Here is a 22,757-nt window from a genome sequence, read left to right on the forward strand (position 1 = left end):
ATGTAAACGTCATATCAGAAGTACTGTTATTGTGCTATAAGGAATAAAACATATAAGAATATTGTATTACATGGGTATTGTTGCTATTAAAATATTATCTATATTTGCATTTATGTATCAGTTTAATTATTCATGAATAAACACAAGCACTATATGTTTAATAGAAAAATGTGGTATGTTATATAGTGTTATATAAACTATTTTTTACATTTACCTGTAAATATAATGTATTTATTTATTTAACTATTCATCCCGATCACGAATAAACGTGTGTATGTTAAAGCAGCACTTTATGATCTTCATCAACACTTTATTGTTGTGATGGTGTAGCTGGGTGATGCTCTGGGTGGGTGTCGCGGTGTATTGTGGGCAGTTTTGGGTCTAAGCAGAGCACAGCTCGTCATCTCCAGGAAAGATGGCTGCTCTGGGCACCACAGCGGCTCTTCCTCCAGATGTCAGTCCCGGGTTTGCGGTGGTCTGCTCGTTTCTGGAGCGCTACGGGTCTGTTCTGGATCTGCCCGAGCTGTCGTTCCCCCAGCTGGAGCGGTACTTACAGGAGACATCGGCGGGTGAGCTGTGCGACAGGATGGGTTTGTGTTTATTTGGACAGGCTCCTCATCTTTACCCATCAGGGGGTTGGTCACTTAAAGTTTGGCTTGTTGGGTCCTCGTTGTCTTTGTTTGGATAGGAATCGTGTCCCCGATGCTTTTCAAAAGGAACGTGGCGAAGTGTTTTTGAAAGCAGTCATGTGGGGAAAAAATCACATTTAAAGATTAATCTTAGAATAGCATTGACTATACGCGCTGCTAAGGGTGTTAGCATGCTGTTGATCACAATTAAAAGCAGAGACACTTCGGTAAATTGTCCTGATACGTTTACATTCAGGTTATAAACAGCGATGGGACCGTAGTCGCACAGTGCGCATGCGCGGGGCTGCTGTCAAACTTCCTATGTTACAATATATCGATTGTAATAATAACACCGCTGCACAGATTTGTTTACGCCCCGCCCCCTTTGCGTACTCTATTAATTGTGTACACGTAGGTGTCCTATAACAGTAGCTGAATGCACACTATGTTGTTATTTAGGAGAACTGCGTATGTAAGCGTCACCGCAGAATTATTGGTCTTCATGCTCTGACAGAGGATTGGATGGATTTGATAAAACTGTATAGTAATGAGAGGGATGCATTAAAATGCATTCATTTAAATGCATGAATAAAATGGGTAAGCAAAAATGAAAGAGAAAAATAAATGCTGTTATTATGAGTTGTATACATAAAATAATAAAATAACTACGGTGGTCCACATAAAAGTGTTTGGTTATATAAAAATGTCTGAATGAGAAAATATCAAAGGTATCGCAAGTTTTTTCCCCACAAACAGACGTTTCATGGTAATGTTACAAATGGTAACATAATAGAAATTCTGATTTCTGTACAATTTAGTTCCTCGGCCGTTGATTGAGCTCCATGTCAAACTACTGCGGAAAATCGGCAAGAGTGTCACTCCAGACAGATGGGAGAAGTATCTTGTAAAGGTACGTGTTTTCGTTTTAAATCATATGCTATGATTATGTAAACGTCCATGCAAATGCATCTGTTTGTTGAAATCATGTTGATGCAGGTGTGCCAGGAATTTAACAGCACCTGGGCATGGGAGATGGAGAGAAAAAGCTACCTGGAAATGACGGTGGAGTGTAAGACTGGCATTTTAAAGGTCAGTATTTCCAAAGCAACTTATTTTCTGTTCTCAAGCAATAGAGTTTGACATGTTTGATGGCGATTTTACTTTATAAAGTTGTATTGCTTCTAATGAAACCTGTCAAAAATGTGTCCACGTCATATTTAACCCTAAAATCTATTGTGACTGAGATTCACCTTTATTCCTTATTTCTCTAACAGTACTTGTGCGAGTGCCAGTTTGACGACAATCTCAAGTTTAAGACATTAATCAACGAGGAAGATCCAGACAAGATGCGTCTACAGCCCATCGGTAGAGACAATGAAGGTCTTCTCTACTGGTTCCAGTTAGATCAAGATCAGAATATACGTGTTTATTCTGAGGAACAGGATGATTTGGATGGGTCTTCATGGAAATGCATTGCAAGGTGAGCAAATAGTGGGGAGAAGACCAGAATGTTGTTTACCAAAATTATGAGAGAAACATGAATTTTGATGAACATTACAGCTCATTCATGGACTACATGTAAAACATTATTTGTGTTCCCTCAAAAGCTTGTTATACTAGTATATAAGAGTGAAATCTCATTTAATCAAGTTTATCAAAGAATAAGAAATGCATTTTTATTTCAACAGGACTAGGAATGACCTTGCAGACACACTAGAACAGCTTAAAGCCAAGATTGACCCGGCCTCGACTGACCAAGAGAAGCAAAACTGTCCCACCAGCCCAAGTATGGAGAAAGAAGGTGTTAAAGGTAAAACTCATTGGAAAATAATTTCCATTCAGGGCTGTAAGCACCATAGACATTGAGAGGAACGAGTCTCACACAGTATCCAGACTAGTGGTCAACCGCTGTGGTTTTCCATTGGCCGATTTTGAATCGTGAATGTGTAGTTATAGCCATACTCTCACTTATAGAGGTTGAAACTAAACCGTTTCTCATGTAGTTCCGTTTTGTGTCATATTCAAGGTGAGGCTGAAGGCTTGAAGAACCATGTATCCGGACAAGGAGATTTTACCAACAGCACCTTCAATTCCAATGAGAGTGGGTTAAAACCTAAAGACTTTAAGAAAGAACCAACGAATCCCATTAAACCAGAGCAAGAAGAGAAAGTTGCAGAAATTCTTAAACCCATAGTAGTCATTGACAACAGGGTTAGTACGATCAAAACTCTCGTCAAAGAAGAACCAAAAGATTGTCCCAAACCATGGAACGCCATTTCCGTCGTCATGTCCCCTGCTTCCATCAAACACGACCCGGTGGTGAAATCAGAGACGCACAAAGACAAGAAAGAGCTGGTGTTTGAGAACGTGGCTAGAGCTATAAAGAGCGACCAACAGGCTAAAATACCACTGAAGAAGAGGGAGTTGAAAAGGAGCGGAGGATTTGATGTCAGCAATCACTACAGCAACGTCAATCATAACAACAACAACCTTAACAGCAACGGTAGCATCAGCACAGGAGGTATAATCGTCCGCAATCCTGCCGTCTTGCTATTGAAGGAACAGCAAATTGGCAGAGAATACCCAAATGATGGGGAGAAAGAACCAATCATCGCTGTCCCACAAGAGCCAAAGGTTGACCAAATGGCAGCACGAGAACAATACATAGGTGTTATCAAAGGTCCCATTGAGCTTAAAAAGCCATTGAATGAAAACGATAATTCTTCAAATGGTCATCATGGGAATGGGAATGTCTTGAAGACTGAAGTTGGAGGCACAGATAGTTTAAGACAGTCTGTCCTTGTTGGGAAATCCATGGTTCAAGCAGACAACGGTCCTCTTCCTTGTAGTATCTCTGAGGATTTGTCAAAAGATGTTTGCAGTAAGAGCCCAGATGTGTCTGCGAAAGTGGAGAACCTTGTTGGGGAGTCGCCAACGACTGAAGAGACCACTTCAGTTGAGGAAAAGTTGGAAAAAGCTGTCAATAAAGAAGATGAACTCAAAAGCAAGACGGCTGGTTTGTCAGCTGGAGAAAAAACTGATGCTGAGGATGTCAGCAAAGATAAAAGTCTGAAAGTCTCAAGAAAGAGACGTTCACAAAAGACCAAATCCAAGCTGCAAGCAAGAGAGGACGGGCAAAATGCATCCAGCATTGGAGTTTTGGAAGAGGATGGTGAAAAAATTGGACAAAATGATGACGAAGAGGTATCGTCAGAACTTCAGAAGGAAGGGATTCGCCTGAAGATTAAGATCCCGCTTCATAGACGAACGCCTGAACTCCAGCACAAGGATGTTGAAGAATCGGAAACCAGCAATCGGAGATCACTGCGGAGATCTGCCAGAATCTGCAAGCCCAGCCCCAAAGTGGCAGACAGTCAGGATGAGAAACAAGACGGGAAACTTTCAGCCTCCTCAGCAGCTCAGGAGGAAGAGGAATGCATAGAAGACGAAGAGGCGAAAGTTCATCCCAAGAAGGAGATGCACAAAAAAGTGGACTCGGAAGCACAGCCCAAGTCTTTTAAGGTAGCATGAAAGCTTTTTATATCCAGTCCAATGAATTTTACAGTATTTTTATTCACGCAAATGATTCTTTTGACTCTTTTAGGCCAAACGGCGACACAGACGGACACGTTGGTCGAAAATTCGTCCGAAAAATTGTAAATCCAAAGGAGCTCAGGAGCGGGAAGAAGAAGTGCCTGGCGACAAATCCGCGAACAATGAAGACGACAAATCAGAGAAAGGAGACCACGGTGAGACCGATTCGGACCAATCCAACGAGATTCCACCTGAAGATGCTTGTAAACACTGTGGGCTCGCCAACCACCCAGAACTAGTGAGTTATTGTTCATCAATTCAGACTAATACTTTAGGTTATAAATCGATTATACTTTAATGTCCCAAAAGGGAGAGTTGTCTAGGACTCCGTGTACAGAGTACAACCACAGTATCAAATGACAACATGAGTGGTACTTGCTCATGTGAAACTCAGTACTAGAGAGTTTCTATGTGGTTTTTAACATGTTGCTATACAATTGCTAGGTTGTTGCTAGCTGGTTACTTACTAGTTCAAATTCGCTGCAGGTCTATGGGATATTTGAAAATTTGTTATTGTTAACTACAACTAAATCTATTAAAATATTTTTCTTTAGTTGAAATAATGCTGAAGTGAAATAAAATATAAATATTAGATGAAAAACTGAAACTTTAAAAACTTTAGAAATATTTGAATCGTTGCCTTGGCAACTAATTAAAATAAAATCAGTTTGAAGTACTGAAATTAGTAAAACTAAAACTTAAATAAAAGCTAAATAAAAATGACAAAAACTTAAACTAAAATTAAAATGACAATTGAAAATTAAAAAATTAATTCTGATTTAAAATATTAAATATTAAAATATTAATAACTAATGCAATAGTATATAAATAATTCTAAAATAACATTGATTATCACCCATATTCTTTGGCTGGGAGGCAAAGCACTTGATTAAAATAAGTAACTAAATAAATGAATAAAAAAAAGTAAATTAGACTCACATAATAGAACATACTTCTGGTTAAAGGTTTGTTAAACTCCAGCTCCCACAGTAGGTATAAGGGTTTATTCAGCTAATAATATTCATTAAAAACTGTATAACAGAATATGAAGTGTAATTGAGGCACAAATGCTTCTGAAATGATTCAAGCAACAAGATGAGACTTAATATTGCCTATCAAATGGCATAGATAATATTTTTAAAAAGAGACATAACTAATACTATTTGCTTATTTAATATTCTTAAAGAACATATTTCTCTCTTGTATGTTTGTCCCAGATCCTTCTTTGTGACATGTGTGACAGCGGCTATCACACGGCCTGTCTGAGGCCTCCTCTAATGGTCATTCCTGATGGAGAATGGTTCTGCCCTCCCTGCCAGCATGTAAGGGATTCAAGCTCTGCGTCATAGGCTTGTGTGTGCATGTGAGCTGTATTCATGAAGTGTATGCTCTTGTCATTCACAGAAGCTTCTCTGTGAGAGGCTGGAAGAGCAGCTTCAGAATCTGGACACGGCTTTGAAGAAGAAAGAGAGAGCTGAACGAAGGTGTAGATCCACACACAGATGCACAAACGTCATAAACGCTCTCATCAGCTCATCTCCATTCCCATGAATCATCATCAATGATGAGTAGCCTTATGTGATTCTGAGTTTTGGTTCTTGTTTTCTCTCTTTCAGACGTGAGCGGTTAGTGTATGTGGGCATCAGTGTGGAGAACATTATACCCACCCCAGTGAGTATGCAGCCATTATATTATATTATGTTAAATTATATTATATTATATTATGTCCCATACTGTACTTTCCTTTAAAATAATGTGACGTACTATACTGTACCATACTGTATTGTACCATATGCTGAATTTTTTTATACTATAGTAAATTATGGCATAGTATGCTATGCTTTTTTTTAAAATTAAAGCTAAATTTATTATATTATATCATTATATTATAATGTCCCATTCTTTCCTTTAACAAAATGTGCTGTGCTATACTGTACCATACTATATTGTGCAATATGCTATTTTATATTACAGTAAATAATGCCATAATATGCTATGCTATGTTTAAATTAAACATAAATTAATTATTATATTGTTATACAATGTCACATACTGTACTTTCCTATAACATAATGTGCTATGCTGTACGGTATCATACTGTATAGTACCTCATGCTACACAATTGTATATTATAGTAAATTATGCGTAGCGTATATCAAAATTAATTAAACATAAATCAGTTATTTTGTATTATTGTATTATATTGTATTATTATAGAATGTTGCATACTGTAATTTCCTATACCATAATGTACTATGCTATATTGTACCATACTGTAAAATACCTTATTTTATACCATAGTATACTATAATAAGCCATAATATATACTGTAAGCTAATAAGATGAGAATTAAAATGTCTGAATCAGCTTTATTTGGTTTTAAATGTACTCCTCTTCATCTTGTTAGGATGGTGATGCAGAGGACAGCTTGACAGAGAAGAAAAAAGATGCCAAGAAGAGTAAGAATCTGGGGAGGCGATCGACTAGGACGAGGAAATCCATCAGTTATAGGTAATCAACATTTCTTGTGGAAATAAACTCTAAGAGTAGATATCTGAAGTCTGACTAATTCTTGATTTTCTTATCACTAACTACCAGATTTGATGATTTCGATGAAGCCATTGATGAAGCAATAGAGGAAGACCTTCAAGATCCAGAAGGAGGAGGTTGGTCATGTGAGGCATTGTTTAGTGCTTTATAATATGTTTTTGGTTGCATATTGATTTGAGTGGTGGCGTGTCCTGCAGGTGCCGGTCGCGGTGAACCTGCTGCGCCCGTCACGAGTCAGCCAAGGAGCGCGGTGAGCCGAGAGAGTCGACGGCCTGTGAAAGCTCCTGCCCCGCGCAAGAGGAAACGCCGGCGACTCAATGACCTGGACAGTGACAGTACGCAGGATGAGGAGGAGAGCGAGGATGAGTTCCAGCTCAGTGACAGGTGTGTGTGTGTGTGTGTAAACACACACAAGAATATTTACAATACCAGGGAAACAAGTTTGGGCTTTTGGGGTTCAAATCGGGTGGATTTTATACTATTTCATCAAAATATAACACATCTCATTCACAAATAAACCATTATGCTTTCCAAATATTCTGTGGGTGGCAATGGCAATTTTATTTATATAGCACCCTTAATTACAACCCATGGTTGTCCAAAGTGCTTTACAACAAAAGAAAAATAAAAAAACACAAAACACCTTTACTTAAAAAATTAGACTAAAGACAATAAAATAGCAATAAAAAGTAAGACAGGAGCGCATTAATACAGATTGTAAACCTTATCAAACAAATAAATTTTTAGGCTAGACTTAAAAGGTGATTTTCACAAAACCTGTCAAGAACTGGCGATGGTCATATTATACCTATTTTACATATTTTCAAGAAATAAGACATTGTTTTCGTATTTTTAGGACTATCATGTTTTTTTGCATGATTATTAAACGCCCAAATTTTTCTCCAAAATTCCCTTCACTATAATGCAAAATGTTAAGTTATTTATACTTAACTTACATTGATCTAATAATTATCACTCTTGTCGTTGTCAATCATTACAGTATATGTGCTGTAATGTAGTCAATTATACACTAAGATGACTGTATTACAGTACATCTATTTATCTATTGAGGATGATAGTTACAGGGAAAATATGTTTAATATTCATGAAATTTAGTTGTCCTAAAAGTTAAGTGTCAGTAATTTTAATTTTTTAATACATTTAAAGGCCAATGCAGACAAACGCCAACAACCTAGTCTGTTGGAGTTTGTTGGATCAGTGTGTTGGCGTTGGTTGGAGTTTGTTTTCACCCGACTGAACATGCTTATAGATATAGGATCATCCATTTACTCCCCAGTCAGTGAGAGTTGGTCGGTGTCTGTTGGTGCAGTGTGAACATTAGTTATTTTTCATTAGATTCTAAATCCAACGGCCAACTTGAGCCAGCTTGTTTGTTGGCGTTTGTCTGTGCGGTGTGAATTGGCCTTAACTTGTATTTTAAGTCTTTAATGCTCACCCAGGCTGCATTTATTTGATCAAAAATACAGTAAAAAAGGGGAAAAAAACAGTAATGTTGTGAAATATTATTGCAACTTAAAAAGACTGTTTGTGAAGTAGAACTCTATCATAACGGTCTGTTTTAAAATATTCTAAAATGTAATTTATTCCTGTGATCAAAGTTGAATTTTGTGGAAACCGTTTTTGTTCAGGATGAATACTAGTTCAAAAGAACAGCATTCAGTTGCAATAGAAGTAACATTACAAATGTCTTTATTGTCACTTTTGATCCATTTAATGACTCCTTTCTTAATAAAAGTATTATTTTGTTTTGATTTCTATGTTGCTAGCATGGAGGAGGAGGATTTTGTGGTTTCAGGAGACGGTGCATCTGATGGTGACGCAGGCTCTTATGACGCGAGTGAGTGGTGCAGCGGTGAAAGCGACGCAGAGAATCAACCGGCCTCCAGGAGAACAGGAAGAAGCGCTCCCACCCAGAGAACCAGAAGGAGCAGACCCAGACCTCCGGCCCGACGAAGAGGCTCCTCAGAGGAAGAGGACATGTTGGACTCTGAGGAGGAGGAGGAAGAGGAAATGGGTCTGTTTGAGTTTTCATATCCATTCATATCCTAAATGAATAACATATCAGGTGCGTCCTAAATCGCGTACCTATGCACTATTCTATAAAGTTTAGTAGTGTAAATAGTACAAGTAGTGTGCTCAACTTCACATTTAAGGGGCTATCTATCAGACTCTGTTTATGAATGACAAAATAATCTTATATAACTACATTTTTGAGTAGACTGTGCATAAGTACACAGTGTATAAGTGCATAGTGCGTCATTTGGGACGCGGTTATAGACTGTTTCAAAGCTAGTAAACTGGTATCTTTATAAGGCAGCATGATTTTGTTGCTTCTGTTTTTGGAGGTAGGCTGTCTAGGTAGGTCACTAGGTTTTGGAACAGAGCCTTATTAGTGTCACATTGAATTCTTTACTTACAGCTTTTACTTTTGTGTTGATCTGGCAGAAACAGAAGGCTCTAACGAGTTCAGCGACAACGACGTGGATGTGAACAGAAGGCGTCCGCGACGGAGTCAGAACTCTCAGGTCAACTACTATGAGACGTCAGAGTCTGAAGGGTCACGGAAGGCGTCCAATCAGAAACACTCCTCTCTTCCTCACCGTCGACGGCTGTCCAGCTCCAACAGTGAAGGTGAGTGCAGCCACACTCCTGTTTTCAAATGGCTATTGTCATAGCCATGTGAGCAAGTGCTCTGATAGGGTCCAGAGACTTGAGTTTGAGTCCCGACTCGAGGTGCTTTCCCCGTCCATGATTCCTATCTGTCCTCCTGCTGTCCAATCTAGATAAAAGCAAAAAAGCCCAAAAAATGTTACTTATATGCATCTCAACTCTGGTATTTCTCACTTAGGGGTCACACTTGTGATCCACGGTGATCAAAACTGACCAAAAATTTTTAATTGAATGAATGTACTATATTTTGTTTCACAAATAGTCGATGATTCGATGCGTCGATAGGAGGAGCCTGATTCGATACCAATCTCACAGTTGAATATTCGCGGGGTGTTATGATCATGCCATTATGGCTATATATGGGTGCTCAAATGTCTGATTTCACATAGAACTACCAGTTTTCTCCCAATAAGTGAATATACACAGCCTATTAAGATAATGCTGTAAATAAGAATCTGAAAAGAAAGAAGCTTTAAATAAATATTTTAACAATAAATGCAACCACCCCTATAGATTTAAGTTTCTCTTTCCATAATCCATGACCGACAGAGGAGCATCTTAGTGGCAGGGATTTAAAACTTTAGCAAGACTCAACAACTGACACAGGTGGAGTAAAAGACTGGATTTTTTGGATCAGGTAGGGTACAAGTGATTTCAAAACATTTCAGCCGGTTTATATATATCGTGTATATCTTCTTTATCTCGTATAAGATGCATTTGGTTGAGTTGCGCTGCAGTAAAGCAGCTTGACTTTACTCTTGGTAATGTATTTTGCCCGCAAACATATGATTCGACTATCAGTCAACTATCGGCAAGATTTGCAAATCCTTAGTCGGGGACACCCCTACTTTAATGTTTTATATTTTGAGGAGATTTCCTGTAACAAGACAAAATTCACCTTGAAATAATGCACCTTTTATTTATACATAAAATAATAGAAAATATAGTGTCTCACACACCCAAGTTATTTGTAGATATGACAGATAAAAATACAATATAGACTCGAAAAAAATGATAGATCCTGTACACAACTCAAACTTGCATTATTTATGAAATTTTATTATCAGCATTATAGTCAATAGACCTTCCTCAGGCAAATGTATCAGAAAATGTAAAAAACACTAATTTTTGTGTGTTTTTGTTTAATGTTCAGGCTGCATACATTTATTTGAGCACATAAAATATTTGAAAAAGTAGTTTTAAATTAATAGTGTTTAACTTAAAATATTTGTTTAAAATATGATTGATTTTTTTTTAAATATGTAATCAAATGTATTCATTAATGTAATATGAGTCATTTGAAATCCAATGCTTGGAAGGCAGATGTTTTTAAGTGCTAGAAAGCGTGTTTTTAGACAATTGCTTACCTTTACTAGGCTTTTAATTTGAATATATATTTAGATATTATCAAAGACTACTTAATCTTAGCTGATTTGCAGATTGCACCCCTCACTTTCTCATTTGTTTGTTTGTTTTTTAATTCTTAAATATATTTTTGGTTTTTCTGTAGTGGTGTGTCTTTTAATTTTTGTTCTTGCTCAAACACATAGTGTTCAGCATAATGATTTATTTATGGCACAATTTTCAGCAAATTTTTTTGCAGAACTAGACAAGATAAAAATGAAACAATGCATCCCTTTTTTTGTAATTCCCACCATTTTGTCACTAAATATAAATATTAGCTCACTGTTAGCTATACTGTTTAATTACAACTAGACATGTAAACGGTTTTCTTCTCCTCTATATTTCCAGAGTCCATACTTTCTAAAGACTTTGAGCCAAAGGAATCTCTTCAAAGATCAGAAAAAGGACGCAAGCGTGATTCATCAAGGGTAGACTCCAGACAGAGGCACAAACGAGAAAAACAGAGACGGCAGAGAAGCTCCAGTGAAGACAAGGAGGAGGAGGATGGAGGGCAAACAGAGGACTCTGAGGAAGACGAACAGCCCCTCCGCAAGAGGTCGAACCGCATCGAAACAGACGAAGAAGAGGAGGAAGAGGAGAACACACGAAGAAGCGTCCGGTGGAAGCACAGGGCGGGGTCTCGAGGTCCCGTCAGGCACAACGGCTTGGTCCCGCTGAGGGCCGCAGCTCAGGATGACGACGATGATGAGGATGAGGAAGAGTTCACTGGAGTCACGGACCTTGTTAACTTTGTTTTCGACAGTGAACAGTTGTCATGATCAGCTCAGTAGGTTAAATACGTTTATTTTCTCATCGCCTTGTCACGGGAATGTCCCTCATCAGCCACCGTAGTCTCCTGGTTTTGGGTGTAGTGGACCAAAAATGAAGCTTCCAGACGAATGCCGTAGTGTCCGTTCAGATGTTTGAATGCACTCTAGTTCATCCAGCCGCATGCATCGTCCTACCGGTTTAGAACAGGGTCTTCTTAATACTCCAGTCACCATTCCTGAGTAAAGCACTTTGTCATTTATGGCCAGTACGATTTCGTTTGTATAAAGCGGCTTCGGTCGTCCTCTAGAGACACTGGACCGTGTGCATTTGAAGCTTACGTGTTACGTGCATTTCAAACTGGTGTTTTGGACTTTTACATTCTCTGTGTTAATGTTTTCTTCTTTTTGTACCTGAAGGAAGTTTGGGATTGACTTGTGATGCCGAACCTTGCCTAAATGCATTCAATTAAAAGAACAGTTCACCCAAAAATGGAGATGAGTTTGTTTCTTTATGGGAAATGTAGCATTGCATCACTTGCTCAACAGTAGATCCTCTGCAGTGAATGGGTGCCGTCAGAACGAGTCCAAACAGCTGATAAAAACATCACAATAATGTCCCCTGTCCAGTGAAAAAGTCTTGTCTGAATCAAGAGAGAAGTATGCAGAGATCCAGCATCATTTACAAGCGAAAACAGTCTGTAACAGCTCTAAACAAATATATATGGGTGGATTTTGATGTGAGAGGCCAACAGCGAACAGACTTTTTCACTGGAGGAAGCGTTATTATGGATTTCAGCTGCAAACAAGGGTTTGAAGTATAAAACGTCCTTATGATGCAAGGTGCAAACACACAGCTTTTGGCTTCACAGGATGTTAACTGATGGACTGGAGTGGTGTGGATTATTGTGATGTTTTTATCAGCTGTTTGGACTCTCATTCTGACGGCACCCATTCACTGCAGAGCATCCATTGGTGATCAAGTGATGCAATGCTCCAAATCTGTTTAAATGAAAAAACAAACTCATCTATATCTTAGATGGCCTAAAGATGAGTAAATTTTGCCTTTTGATGAGTGAATTATGCCTTTAAATTAGTAGACCAGCCAATAAAGGAAGAAACACATTGGAGGATAATTGAAAATTAATATTAAAGATCTGCAATTTAGCTGCAAATGATTTTAATTTAAAAGACTAATATACTCTCTTTACCTAAAATAACATTGTATGTTATATTACAAATAATATTATTTACTTATTTCTCAGATTAGGACATTTTCTATACTTTGAAAGCCGTTGCTGAAGTTTTAGGACACTTTAATGAGACGTTCAGTCCGTGTCTGAGTTTTAATGCGTCAGCTGAATGCACTTGTCGTTCAAGCACCTTTGACGGTGCCGTTTGGTACTGTATTGTTCGACAGCAGTCTGGATCGCTCTTCTTAGAGTTGTTTTTTAGTGTTTACTCCAGGCTGGTGTTCTTTATGCTGGAAGATTGATTGAATTAGAACACTATGAACACTATTTCAACACAAATCCCACCCCATTACAAAACAAAAACAAATATTCAGAAAAGCACTAGACTAATAATGGTGTTTTAAAATAATTATGGTCTTTGCTTTCTGTTAAAGAATGTGTTTTTGAGCCATGTACTACTGGAATTCGTGTTTTCCTTCTTATTTGATTTCACTCTTACTTTCCAGATGTACGTCTCCATATTTCAAGGAAATTATTCACAAAACAGAAATAAACTTAATGTTGCTGTTATTGTTTTTGGCTCCTAGTTTGTCCTGTACCTGTAATGGATTCAAGAAACTAGCTACATTTACTTACATGGGTAGCTGACAACATGAAAATTGAATCTGTTTAATATTTTAGATGTTTAGAAATGCAAGCGTAGTGCTGTGGGTGGTACTGAAAGTGCAACTATCCTGTTATCATTATGGGTATAAAAACATGCGTGTATATGCAAACAATAAAGGAAGCTATTTACATTAATTAAACATAATGCAAAGTGGTTTAAATCAGGTGAATTAGTTAAATTGTATAGTATCTCCTCCGATCCTGAAGAGGTGCTACGCTCTGTTTATGATGTGAAGCGCACGCGCTCTTTTGCGTCATAAAGCGGCGCTGATAGAAATAAATAACTGGTGGAGTGGATTAAACACGGGTTTCTTACAATGGGCGGTGCTTAGCGGCCGTACATCATCTGTAATTACTCCGTTAAGATGTGTAAAAATAATTAATAGCTTTCAGCGCCTATTAGTATGTTTTTCAAGTGCTATTTTTGATGCATATCGCCGCTAAAGCAAGTAACGCGCAGCGATATCACGTGATAGCTGTTACTTTTCTCCGCGTTGCAGACTGTGGACCAATCACAATCGTTTACGATTATATATTCATGTATTTTGTTTAATATTTTTTTCAGATATTTCTCCGCTGAGTATTCGATTGCTTGATATATACTAATCTTTGTCATTTGTTTATTTATAAAATTATACTTATTACTGCACAAACGTCTCCAATAAGATAAAAAGCGTGTTGAGATTTGAATGCGTCTCAATGGAGAATCGGGCCACTTAGCGCCCCCTGCAGTAATGACCCGGGATTCCCCGCAGGAAACACTTATTGGAGCCAGTTGTCGCCCAATGAGTGAATACTACAGAAGTGACGCTTTCAGAAATCCTTTTGAAAGTTTCTCGCCACGCAAACCGGCCGCGTTTCATTTGCACATGAATGCAGTTCAAGGAGAAGCTTACTGTTTATATGCGTTTTGTCTCAATAGAGCATCAGTGTTAGCGCCTTCACAGCTTCACAGGGATTGAATTGATCAGAATGGTTGTGTTGAAGAGTTTGCATCCACCCAGCGAGGGCGTGAGGCTCCAGCAGGCCGACACAGCTGCAGTTCTGGACGGGAAGAGGCTGGGAGCAGGCACGCTGTTTGTGGCTGAAGCGTGAGTGTCTTACAGCATCAGTGTTGTGTTCACGTGTGTCCTACACCTGTGCACGCATTTACTTGTTTATTTGTGCATGCACTCTATAAATAAACACATATTATGGCTAGCAAGGGTAGTAGACGAAAAGTACTGAGATGGTAATATGGTATCATTCAATATAGTGAAATATAAATAAGTAACGTTATCTAAATGTGTTTATTTTTACATATTTGTTAATATATTTCTTATTATATGTATTACAATATTATAGAAATAAATTGTAATATATTTGATAATTGTTTATTTTATGTTTTATATTTAGAATATATTATACATGTTATGAATAAAATAATTAATTATCTAAATATACTTATTTTATATATATTTCATGTACAATATAATATGTTATACATCATGTGTAAAATATTATTTCATTACTTCCGTTTATTTTACATATATATTATATAATTTATATTCTAGTATTAAATAATGTAATTATTTTAGTTACTTATAAAGTAGTTTATTTCTTTATTTTAAGAATTACAAAGTTTAATTATTTTATTGCTTACAAGTAGTTTATTTCATTATTCTAGAATTACAGAATAATTATATATAAAACACAAATGTGTAAATAAATTATATATATGTATATATATTTATTTACACATTTGTATGTTTTATATTTAATTAGACATTTATTTTATGCATGTTTTATATTTACAATGTATAATACTTGTTATAAATGTAAATAATTTTATATTTTTTATATTTGTATACTTCATTATTTTATGTAAATATTTTCCATAATATAACATCATATTGTTTTATTATTGTTTATTTTATATTTATCATATTAATTGTTATATAATTTATATATTTAGTTATTTATTACTTATTTATTTTATATTATATATAATAATATAATTATATATGTTATATATAAATGGTTATTTGTATATTTATTTATATTTCATTATATGCATTATATTAATAATTATGTATTATACATTTTATACACACACACACACAGTATTTTCATGGTATCTCATGTCAAACACAAGCAACAAACAAACAAAAACATGGTTTTAGCATGCCATGCTGTTTTTGGGATATATGTACTTATGCAGCTGTTTTCTGTCCTCGCAGGCATCTGTCCTGGTTTGATGGTTCAGGGATGGGTTTCTGTCTTGAATACCCCTCCATCAGTCTGCATGCAATCTCACGAGATCTCGGCGCCTTTCCAGAAGAGCACCTGTATGTGATGGTCAATGCAAAACTGGACGGTGAGGCATCAACTTCCAAACAGAGATGCCCTGGTTTCCAGAGGTTTGACCTGACCGTTCTTCATTGTGTTTCCAGATGAAGCTGAAGCAGAGCAGCAGGATAAAGCTTCGGATGATGCAGGAGAGGACGACGAGGAGAGCGACAGCGACAGTGAAGACTCAGGAACCATCACAGAGATCCGCTTCGTGCCCAGTGATAAAGCCGCATGTGAGTGTGTGGAAGGAGCGCGGATGAGTTGAGTGTGAGCATCTCTCCTGTATGAGTGACGTGTGTGTTTGTGTGTGCAGTGGAGCCCATGTTCTCCGCCATGTGTGACTGTCAGGCCCTGCACCCCGACCCCGATGACGCCGACACCGATGATGACGATTACGAGGGAGAGGAGTATGACGTCGAGGAGGCTGGTGAGTGTCATTTGGATCCATAATGCATCTAGTGCAGTGGTTCTCAACCCCTAGAGTCCAGGACGATATTCAAAAGCCCCTCAAACAGGCCAAGACATTTCTGGTACAAAAGCTGCTGTAGTGACAAAGCTGATAAAAGCTTTTATTTTATTTACACAAGCCCGGAATGGCAATATTTTAAAATAATGAAATGAACTATTTTTAAATAATTAAATTCCATAATTCTAGGACAATTAAACTACTTTTTCAACAAATTCAATCAATTAAATTCTGTAATTCTTAAAATAATGTAATAAATTGCTTATAAAAAAAGTACAAATAATAATTCTGTATATAATTACAATTCAAATCAAGTAATTTTTTTTTTTTCAATACTAATAAAAAAATTATCTTTAATTCTTAAAATAATGAAGCTACTTGATTCAAATTGAAAAAAAATTAATTCTGTAATTCTAGATGGTTTTTGTTTGTCCACTTTTTTTTTTTTTATCATAAGATACTTTTTTTTTTTACTCGCAAATGGCAATTTCTCAGCAAGTCACTGCATGATTAAATATTTTAGTGCATGAAATAACTATACAAATCTATATTCATTATATACATTTCCATGACTTAAGGATTTGATCATTTTCCATGACTTGTCCAGGTCTATTAAAAATTTAATGAAATTGAAATACTAACTTATGTATTTTGATTTAATTATTATTATTATTTAAATGTATACATATATCCAGGGTTTTCAACCCTTTTTTAAATAAATAAATAATTAAAATTACAAATTAAAATAAAAAATATGATGTCAGTTTACATCTGGATTTTTAGTTGGTTTAGCTTATTTTAAAGCTGGTTTGGCCTTTTTAAAGTCATCTTGAGCTCTCCTTTAAAGCTTCCTGAAGCCCCTAATGACTCCTGGCCCCTGGTTGACAGCCACTGATCTGGTTTCTCTCTACTTTTTAATGGAATATTAAAGTCAGCGATCTGAGACTTTGATCTGAGAGGTTTGGTGTCTCCTCTACAGCTTTCACATTGTTTCAGTGCTCATGTGTTCTTCCTGTTTTCTCTCAGAGCAAGAGCAGGGTCGTGGTCAGGGTGACGTCCCCACGTTTTACACCTATGAGGAGGGCTTGTCTCACCTGACGGCCGAGGGTCAGGCTACGCTGGACCGGCTGGAGGGGATGCTGGCCCAGTCCGTCGCACAGCAGTACCACATGGCTGGAGTCAGGACTGACGTGCCATCGGCCGAATTTGAAGGTCTGTGTGGGACAACACTCATTATTGATAGTTTATTTCAATAGCGGGAGTATATCTGTCCTTAAGAGGGTAGTTTTGTGTATTACCCCACAATATTGTACCATAGTAACTGTAGTTTTCAATATTATTATAATATTAAAATATATAAAGATTATTAGATACTGCAGAATTATTGATAATTGTTAATTTTTTTCATTTTGCAAATGAGATGTTACCAAAAGTGTCACCAAAATGTATATAAAACGTATAATATTTAAAATATTGTGAAAACTGCTATAATATAATGTAACAATATAATATTACACATTATTTTCACATATTATTGCTTTAAATCATAGAATTATTGCTCTAAAACTGTGTCAAAAAAATCTGACAGCTTCTTAACCTGCTTTATGGACATCCCAGATGAATTTACTTGATTATAAAATGTATAAATTAAACAAAAATAATGCACATGAGAAGCCACTAGATGGCAGTGAGAGAGAACAGTCATGCCACTTTAAACCCTACATGATGCTGAAACGGTCATGTTTTTAATAATGCATGAAGCATTGTTGTGTGTGTGCATGTGGCTGGATTTCAGTCAGTGGAGGCAGACGTGATGGGCTGATGGGTGTGTGTCTGTAAGCAGGATTTCCTGAGCGCTAATGGATGTGTAATGGGTAAAGCCCAGTGGAGTAGCACAGGGCAGGACGGTCGTAATTTAATACGGTGATCAAACTTTTTTTTATCTCTCTCTCTCTGTGTTCAGATGGGATGGAAGTCGACTCAAGCGCAATTTCTGGACAGTTTGACGACGCCGATGTAGATCACTGGTAAATATCTACAACTGTCTTCAAAATCCTGATTGTCCAATTGCATTTCCTGTCCTGGCCAGTGTTATTTCTATACTATTATAAAATGTATTAATATTTTGAATTGGGTCTTATTTCATTTATTTATTTTTATTATGTTTTTGTAATATTATGTGCTTTTGTAATTTTTATTAGTTGTGTGTGTATAATTTTTTTTTCAAAAATATATTATCTTATCATTTTAAATATTAGTATTGCTTTTTAAAATGTTTTATTTGTACTCCAGTTTAGCAATTTTTTGCTTTTGTCTTTTAATAACATTTTGTAGTTTTTTTTTTTTTACTAATTTAATTATTTTTTGTTTAAATATTTATGTTAGGTTTTTTTTTTTTTATAACCATTTCCATTTTTAATATTTATTTTTGTTTTGGCTGTAATTTTAGTAATTTTGGCTTCTTTTGTTTTTTTAGCTTTTGTTGAAATATTTATTTATTTTACGTATTACCATTATTTTCTTTAACATTTCATTCTATATAGATTTTTATTTCATGTAGATTTTGGTCATTTTAATACTTCAGCTTAAACTTGTTTATTTCAATTAGTTGCCAAGGCAATGTTTTAAATTGTCAAAGTTTTTCATCTAATATTTATATTTTATTTTATCTTTATTCCAGTTTCTGAATGCTATTTTTAAAAGTTTGTTTTAATTGACAAAAACAGCACTGGTTCTGGACAGGAACTGATTAAATTTGACAACTTTCACTTGCACACTTCAAGAAATAATTCATCCAAAAATGTAAATTCCATCATTATTGACACCTTGGTGTCGTTCCAAACCCGTCTGATTCTCATCAGAATGATGACTGCATTGCTGCTGTTGTGTCGAAGCTCCTGTGTGAATCTGAATTCTTCAATCTGTTGACAGATGAACTGCGTTTGTACGGCTGATTGAAGCACTTCAGTGAGGCATGCTGGGATACCGGCTGACTCTCAAAGCTCTTATCATTTCTGTCTCTCCTACCTTGAATTTAATGGGCTGTTTTACACCACGGCCGTACATTTCCAGATCCACGGGCCTGTGTAGCTCCCACTAATCTATTTTGTAGTTTTCCCTGAAGATCCTCCTCAGTGGAGTGATGTTGATGAGTTTGTTAGAGATTTCAATAAATACAGCTGTTTTTGTACCAAAGCCTCATTTTCTTCCCCCATATTTGGTGTTTTGTTTCTCTATGAAATATTGGCCGGTTTATAATGTGTTGAAGTGTACTAAAATACTCATTTAGTTCATTTTGGCTCGTTCTCAGTTTGTATTTATAGTCAGATGTTTATGAGACATCTTTCTCTAAACATTTCCTGTGTATTTCCTCACAGGAGATCAAATATTTTATCGGTGAATTCATCCTGCAGTCATAGGGTGAATCTCACAAAATGTGTCAAGAAATGTGTGGGTGATTTCAAAATCAAAGAGAGGTATGAGATCATATTCTTTGTGAATAAACTCGAGCCTATTTTTAGTGTCATTAAGATTTATTAATTTTTTGTATTGTGCATAACAGGGTTATTATCATTAACTAAAATAATAATAAAAAATGCTTTACTTGATATAAAATAAACATGAACTGTAATAAAATGTTAAAAATGTGTTTTTTAATAGCTATAACTAAAACCTAAAAAAAATAAAAATGACAGAAAACACTATTACTATATAAGAATTACTAAAAGTATTCATCTGTTTTTAAAAATCACCACTGAGAGTAATGGTAGTCCAGATACATAATGGTAACCTCACAAATAATTGTCATTAAAACGATAAAAGAGGGAAAATAAAAAACAATGGTATTTTATTTGTCTTTATACAAAATATAATTTATGTTTTTGTTTATGGGATGAAATGTGACCTTGACGCTGGATTTTATGAGACATTTTTTTGGCATAAGAATTTCTGTTTGTGCTCAGATAATGATTTCTCTTTCCTTTGCTTGTGCTGATTGTCACTTTATGTGATATTCTGTGCGTTTATCATGAATGAATGCGTGTTTTTGCAGTGCTGGAGTTTGTGTTATTTCTGTCTTTGTTGATTAGGACTTAGTCCTAATGACAGATTACAGCAGCGAGCGCTGACATACAGAACAGACCCAGGCTGAGCAGCTTGCACAAGTGCAAAATGTTTCAGAAATGTACTCTTTTTTTTTTTTTTTTTTTTTTTTTTTTTTTTTTTTTTTTTTTTTTTTTTTTGGCCTGTCAGTAACACAGATAACACATGACAGTACGTATGTGTAGTTATGCTATCATCATTCACAGCCTTTTTTTTTTTTTTTTTTTTATATTATTTATTTTTTATTAATTAATTAAATTTTATATACCCTTTTATTTAACCATACTATGACCGACAAGACCAGGGGACAGAGGAAACAAGAGAGAGAAAAAAAAAAAATAAATAAAAAAAAAAAAATTATAATAATAATAATAATAATAATAATAAAAAAAATAATAATAATTATAATTATAATGATAATAATAAAAATAATAATAATAATAAAAAAAAAAAAAAAAAAAAAAAAAAAAACAAATTGTGGATAAAGTCAACAGAGAAGGGGGAGAGAGAGAGAGGAAAAAACAAGACAAAAAAAAAAAAAAACAGACAATTTGCTTCGATACCTGCTGACAAAAAGAGAAAACAACAGAAGACACAACAGAAGACACAACATCAGAGAAACTGCAGCAACAACCAACATCTGTATGAATCACAATAAATTCTAAATGTTAAATGTTATTGAGCAACACGCATAACTAATATTACAAAATAAGTTTTGAAGCAACAGCAGATCAGAACAATGTGTGTCTGTGAGCACCCGTTTTTACACCAATGTGAATGCTTGAGTGTACACCTGTGTGTGTGAGCGCGCTTGTGTTCATAAGGTTCCTCCATGTAAATGTTTAATAGTGTGTGTGTGGGGAACAACAGCCCCATCCCGCAAGGCATGAAGCAGGCATGGAAGAGACCCAGGCCCCAAACATCCGGAGGGCCCCCAGGGCACGGGACCCCCAGGGGAACCACCGCAGGGACAACTGCGGCCCCCACCCAGAAAAGGGCAGAGGAGAGCCCGAAGGTGGGACATCCGACAGCCACAGTGTAGACACCCCAGGTTGCCGTGGCGGCAAGCCCGCAGGCTCCGCCGGCAGCCGACCACACCAGGGCAGACCGAGCCCTGGGCCCGGAGATCCAAGGGCCCCCCACCCCCCAACCGGGGCCCAGCAAGGCCAGTAGGGCCAGGCCCCGCCAAGCGACCGCCGAGAGTGGGCCAGCGCTCACCCGAGCATCCTACCCCGGCGCGAGAAACCACCAATGCACCGGCGGCATCCTCCACCGGCAGGGCATGGTGGTGGGGTGGGGGTCGACTGAGATGATGAGTGAGGTGGAGTCTAAGGCCCGACCTGACACATAGACGTAGACGAACAAGCACACATATACACAAGCATACGTTCCCACCCTCAAGCACGCAACGAATATTCTCACCCTCGCCCCACATGTAGACACACAAAAATGGACATGGTACCCACACTCACACTCCCTATATGCACTCTATACTCCTAGATCCAGGCACCACCACCCCCAGAGGGGTAATCAGCGCCCGATCCCGGAGCTGAACCCCCTTCGCTCTGGCGTGGGGACAGGAAGACCACCCCGGTCCCCGCAGCAGCAGAGAAGACCACCAGCCCAGACCCCGACCGGGCGGCCAGCTCATCCTCGCAGCCCCCGGCCCCGGACAGAGAACAGAGAACAGGGGTGTGAGATAAAAAAAAAAAGAAAAAAAAAAAGAGACCCCATGCTTCACCTCACCCGCTCAAATGTAGTGTTGGTGTGTGTTGTTCTAAGGTGCTTTAAAACAGGGGTGCTTTAAAACAGGGGAGGGGCACCCTCCACAAGCTTGTGTCAGCTCGTCCCCTCCCTAGAGCCCTCAATGTCTATGTGCAACTTAAAATTGAGAAGTGGGCACTGGCACCAGAGGGAAGGCTGAATGAACAGACCGCCCTCCGGATGCCATTCAGTGTGCCCACCCCCAAGGCCCTATATGTATGTGTCATGTGACAGTAAGTAATGAGAATGTCTAAGCTGTAATGTGTGATTGAGATGCAGGTGGCCACGAGGAGACAGAGGAGTACCACCTCCCCCGCATCCCAGCGACACACCCGCACCTCAAAACCCTACCTATGTGTTGGTGTGATGGGGCGGGAGAAGTGAAGCCTTAGGGATGGGGAGGAAAGCATCAGAGGGGGCAAAATACCCCCCCCTTCGGAGCCAGCTCCCCCGCTGACCCCCATAGGCACCCCCGTTACCCCAAATCTGCCCAGGGCGGCCCGGGGCGGCCCACCAGACCCCACAGCAGAGGAAAAACTACCCCACCCCATCACTCATTCAACTCCCAGACTACATAAGACAATAAGTGATGAATAAGAAA

At 37.5% G+C, this 22,757-nt stretch overlaps 2 protein-coding genes across 4 annotated transcripts; both read left to right on the forward strand.

Moving 5' to 3' along the window:
* Window positions 1-362: 362 nt before the first annotated feature.
* On the forward strand, window positions 363-13,397 carry LOC306888748 (remodeling and spacing factor 1-like). Of its 2 annotated transcripts, none has more exons than XM_079447178.1 (16): window positions 363-569; window positions 1,448-1,539; window positions 1,626-1,718; window positions 1,904-2,109; window positions 2,318-2,439; window positions 2,656-4,151; window positions 4,234-4,461; window positions 5,441-5,545; window positions 5,628-5,707; window positions 5,840-5,894; window positions 6,631-6,734; window positions 6,822-6,889; window positions 6,971-7,157; window positions 8,561-8,808; window positions 9,240-9,425; window positions 11,217-13,397. In XM_079447178.1, the coding sequence occupies exons 1-16, from the start codon at window positions 416-418 to the stop codon at window positions 11,645-11,647; spliced, it is 3,855 nt and encodes a 1,284-aa protein (XP_079303304.1). In that variant the 5' UTR covers window positions 363-415; the 3' UTR covers window positions 11,648-13,397. The 2 variants fall into 2 exon arrangements, with proteins under 2 accessions (XP_079303304.1, XP_079303305.1); XM_079447179.1 differs by having other exon boundaries at window positions 9,246-9,425.
* Window positions 13,398-13,737: 340 nt separating this feature from the next.
* On the forward strand, window positions 13,738-19,920 carry LOC306888481 (methylosome subunit pICln-like; the record flags this gene model as incomplete). 2 transcript variants are annotated; one of them, XM_079446819.1, is made up of 7 exons in its annotated part: window positions 13,738-14,585; window positions 15,714-15,850; window positions 15,927-16,058; window positions 16,139-16,252; window positions 17,318-17,503; window positions 18,255-18,318; window positions 19,223-19,920. In XM_079446819.1, coding segments are annotated over exons 1-7 (753 nt in total). In that variant the 5' UTR covers window positions 13,738-14,466. The 2 variants fall into 2 exon arrangements, with proteins under 2 accessions (XP_079302945.1, XP_079302944.1); XM_079446818.1 differs by lacking the exon at window positions 19,223-19,920 and having other exon boundaries at window positions 13,746-14,585; window positions 18,255-18,322.
* Window positions 19,921-22,757: the final 2,837 nt, after the last annotated feature.

This window comes from Barbus barbus (assembly GCF_936440315.1).
Source record: "Barbus barbus genome assembly, chromosome: 22".
Lineage (NCBI taxonomy): Eukaryota > Metazoa > Chordata > Actinopteri > Cypriniformes > Cyprinidae > Barbus > Barbus barbus.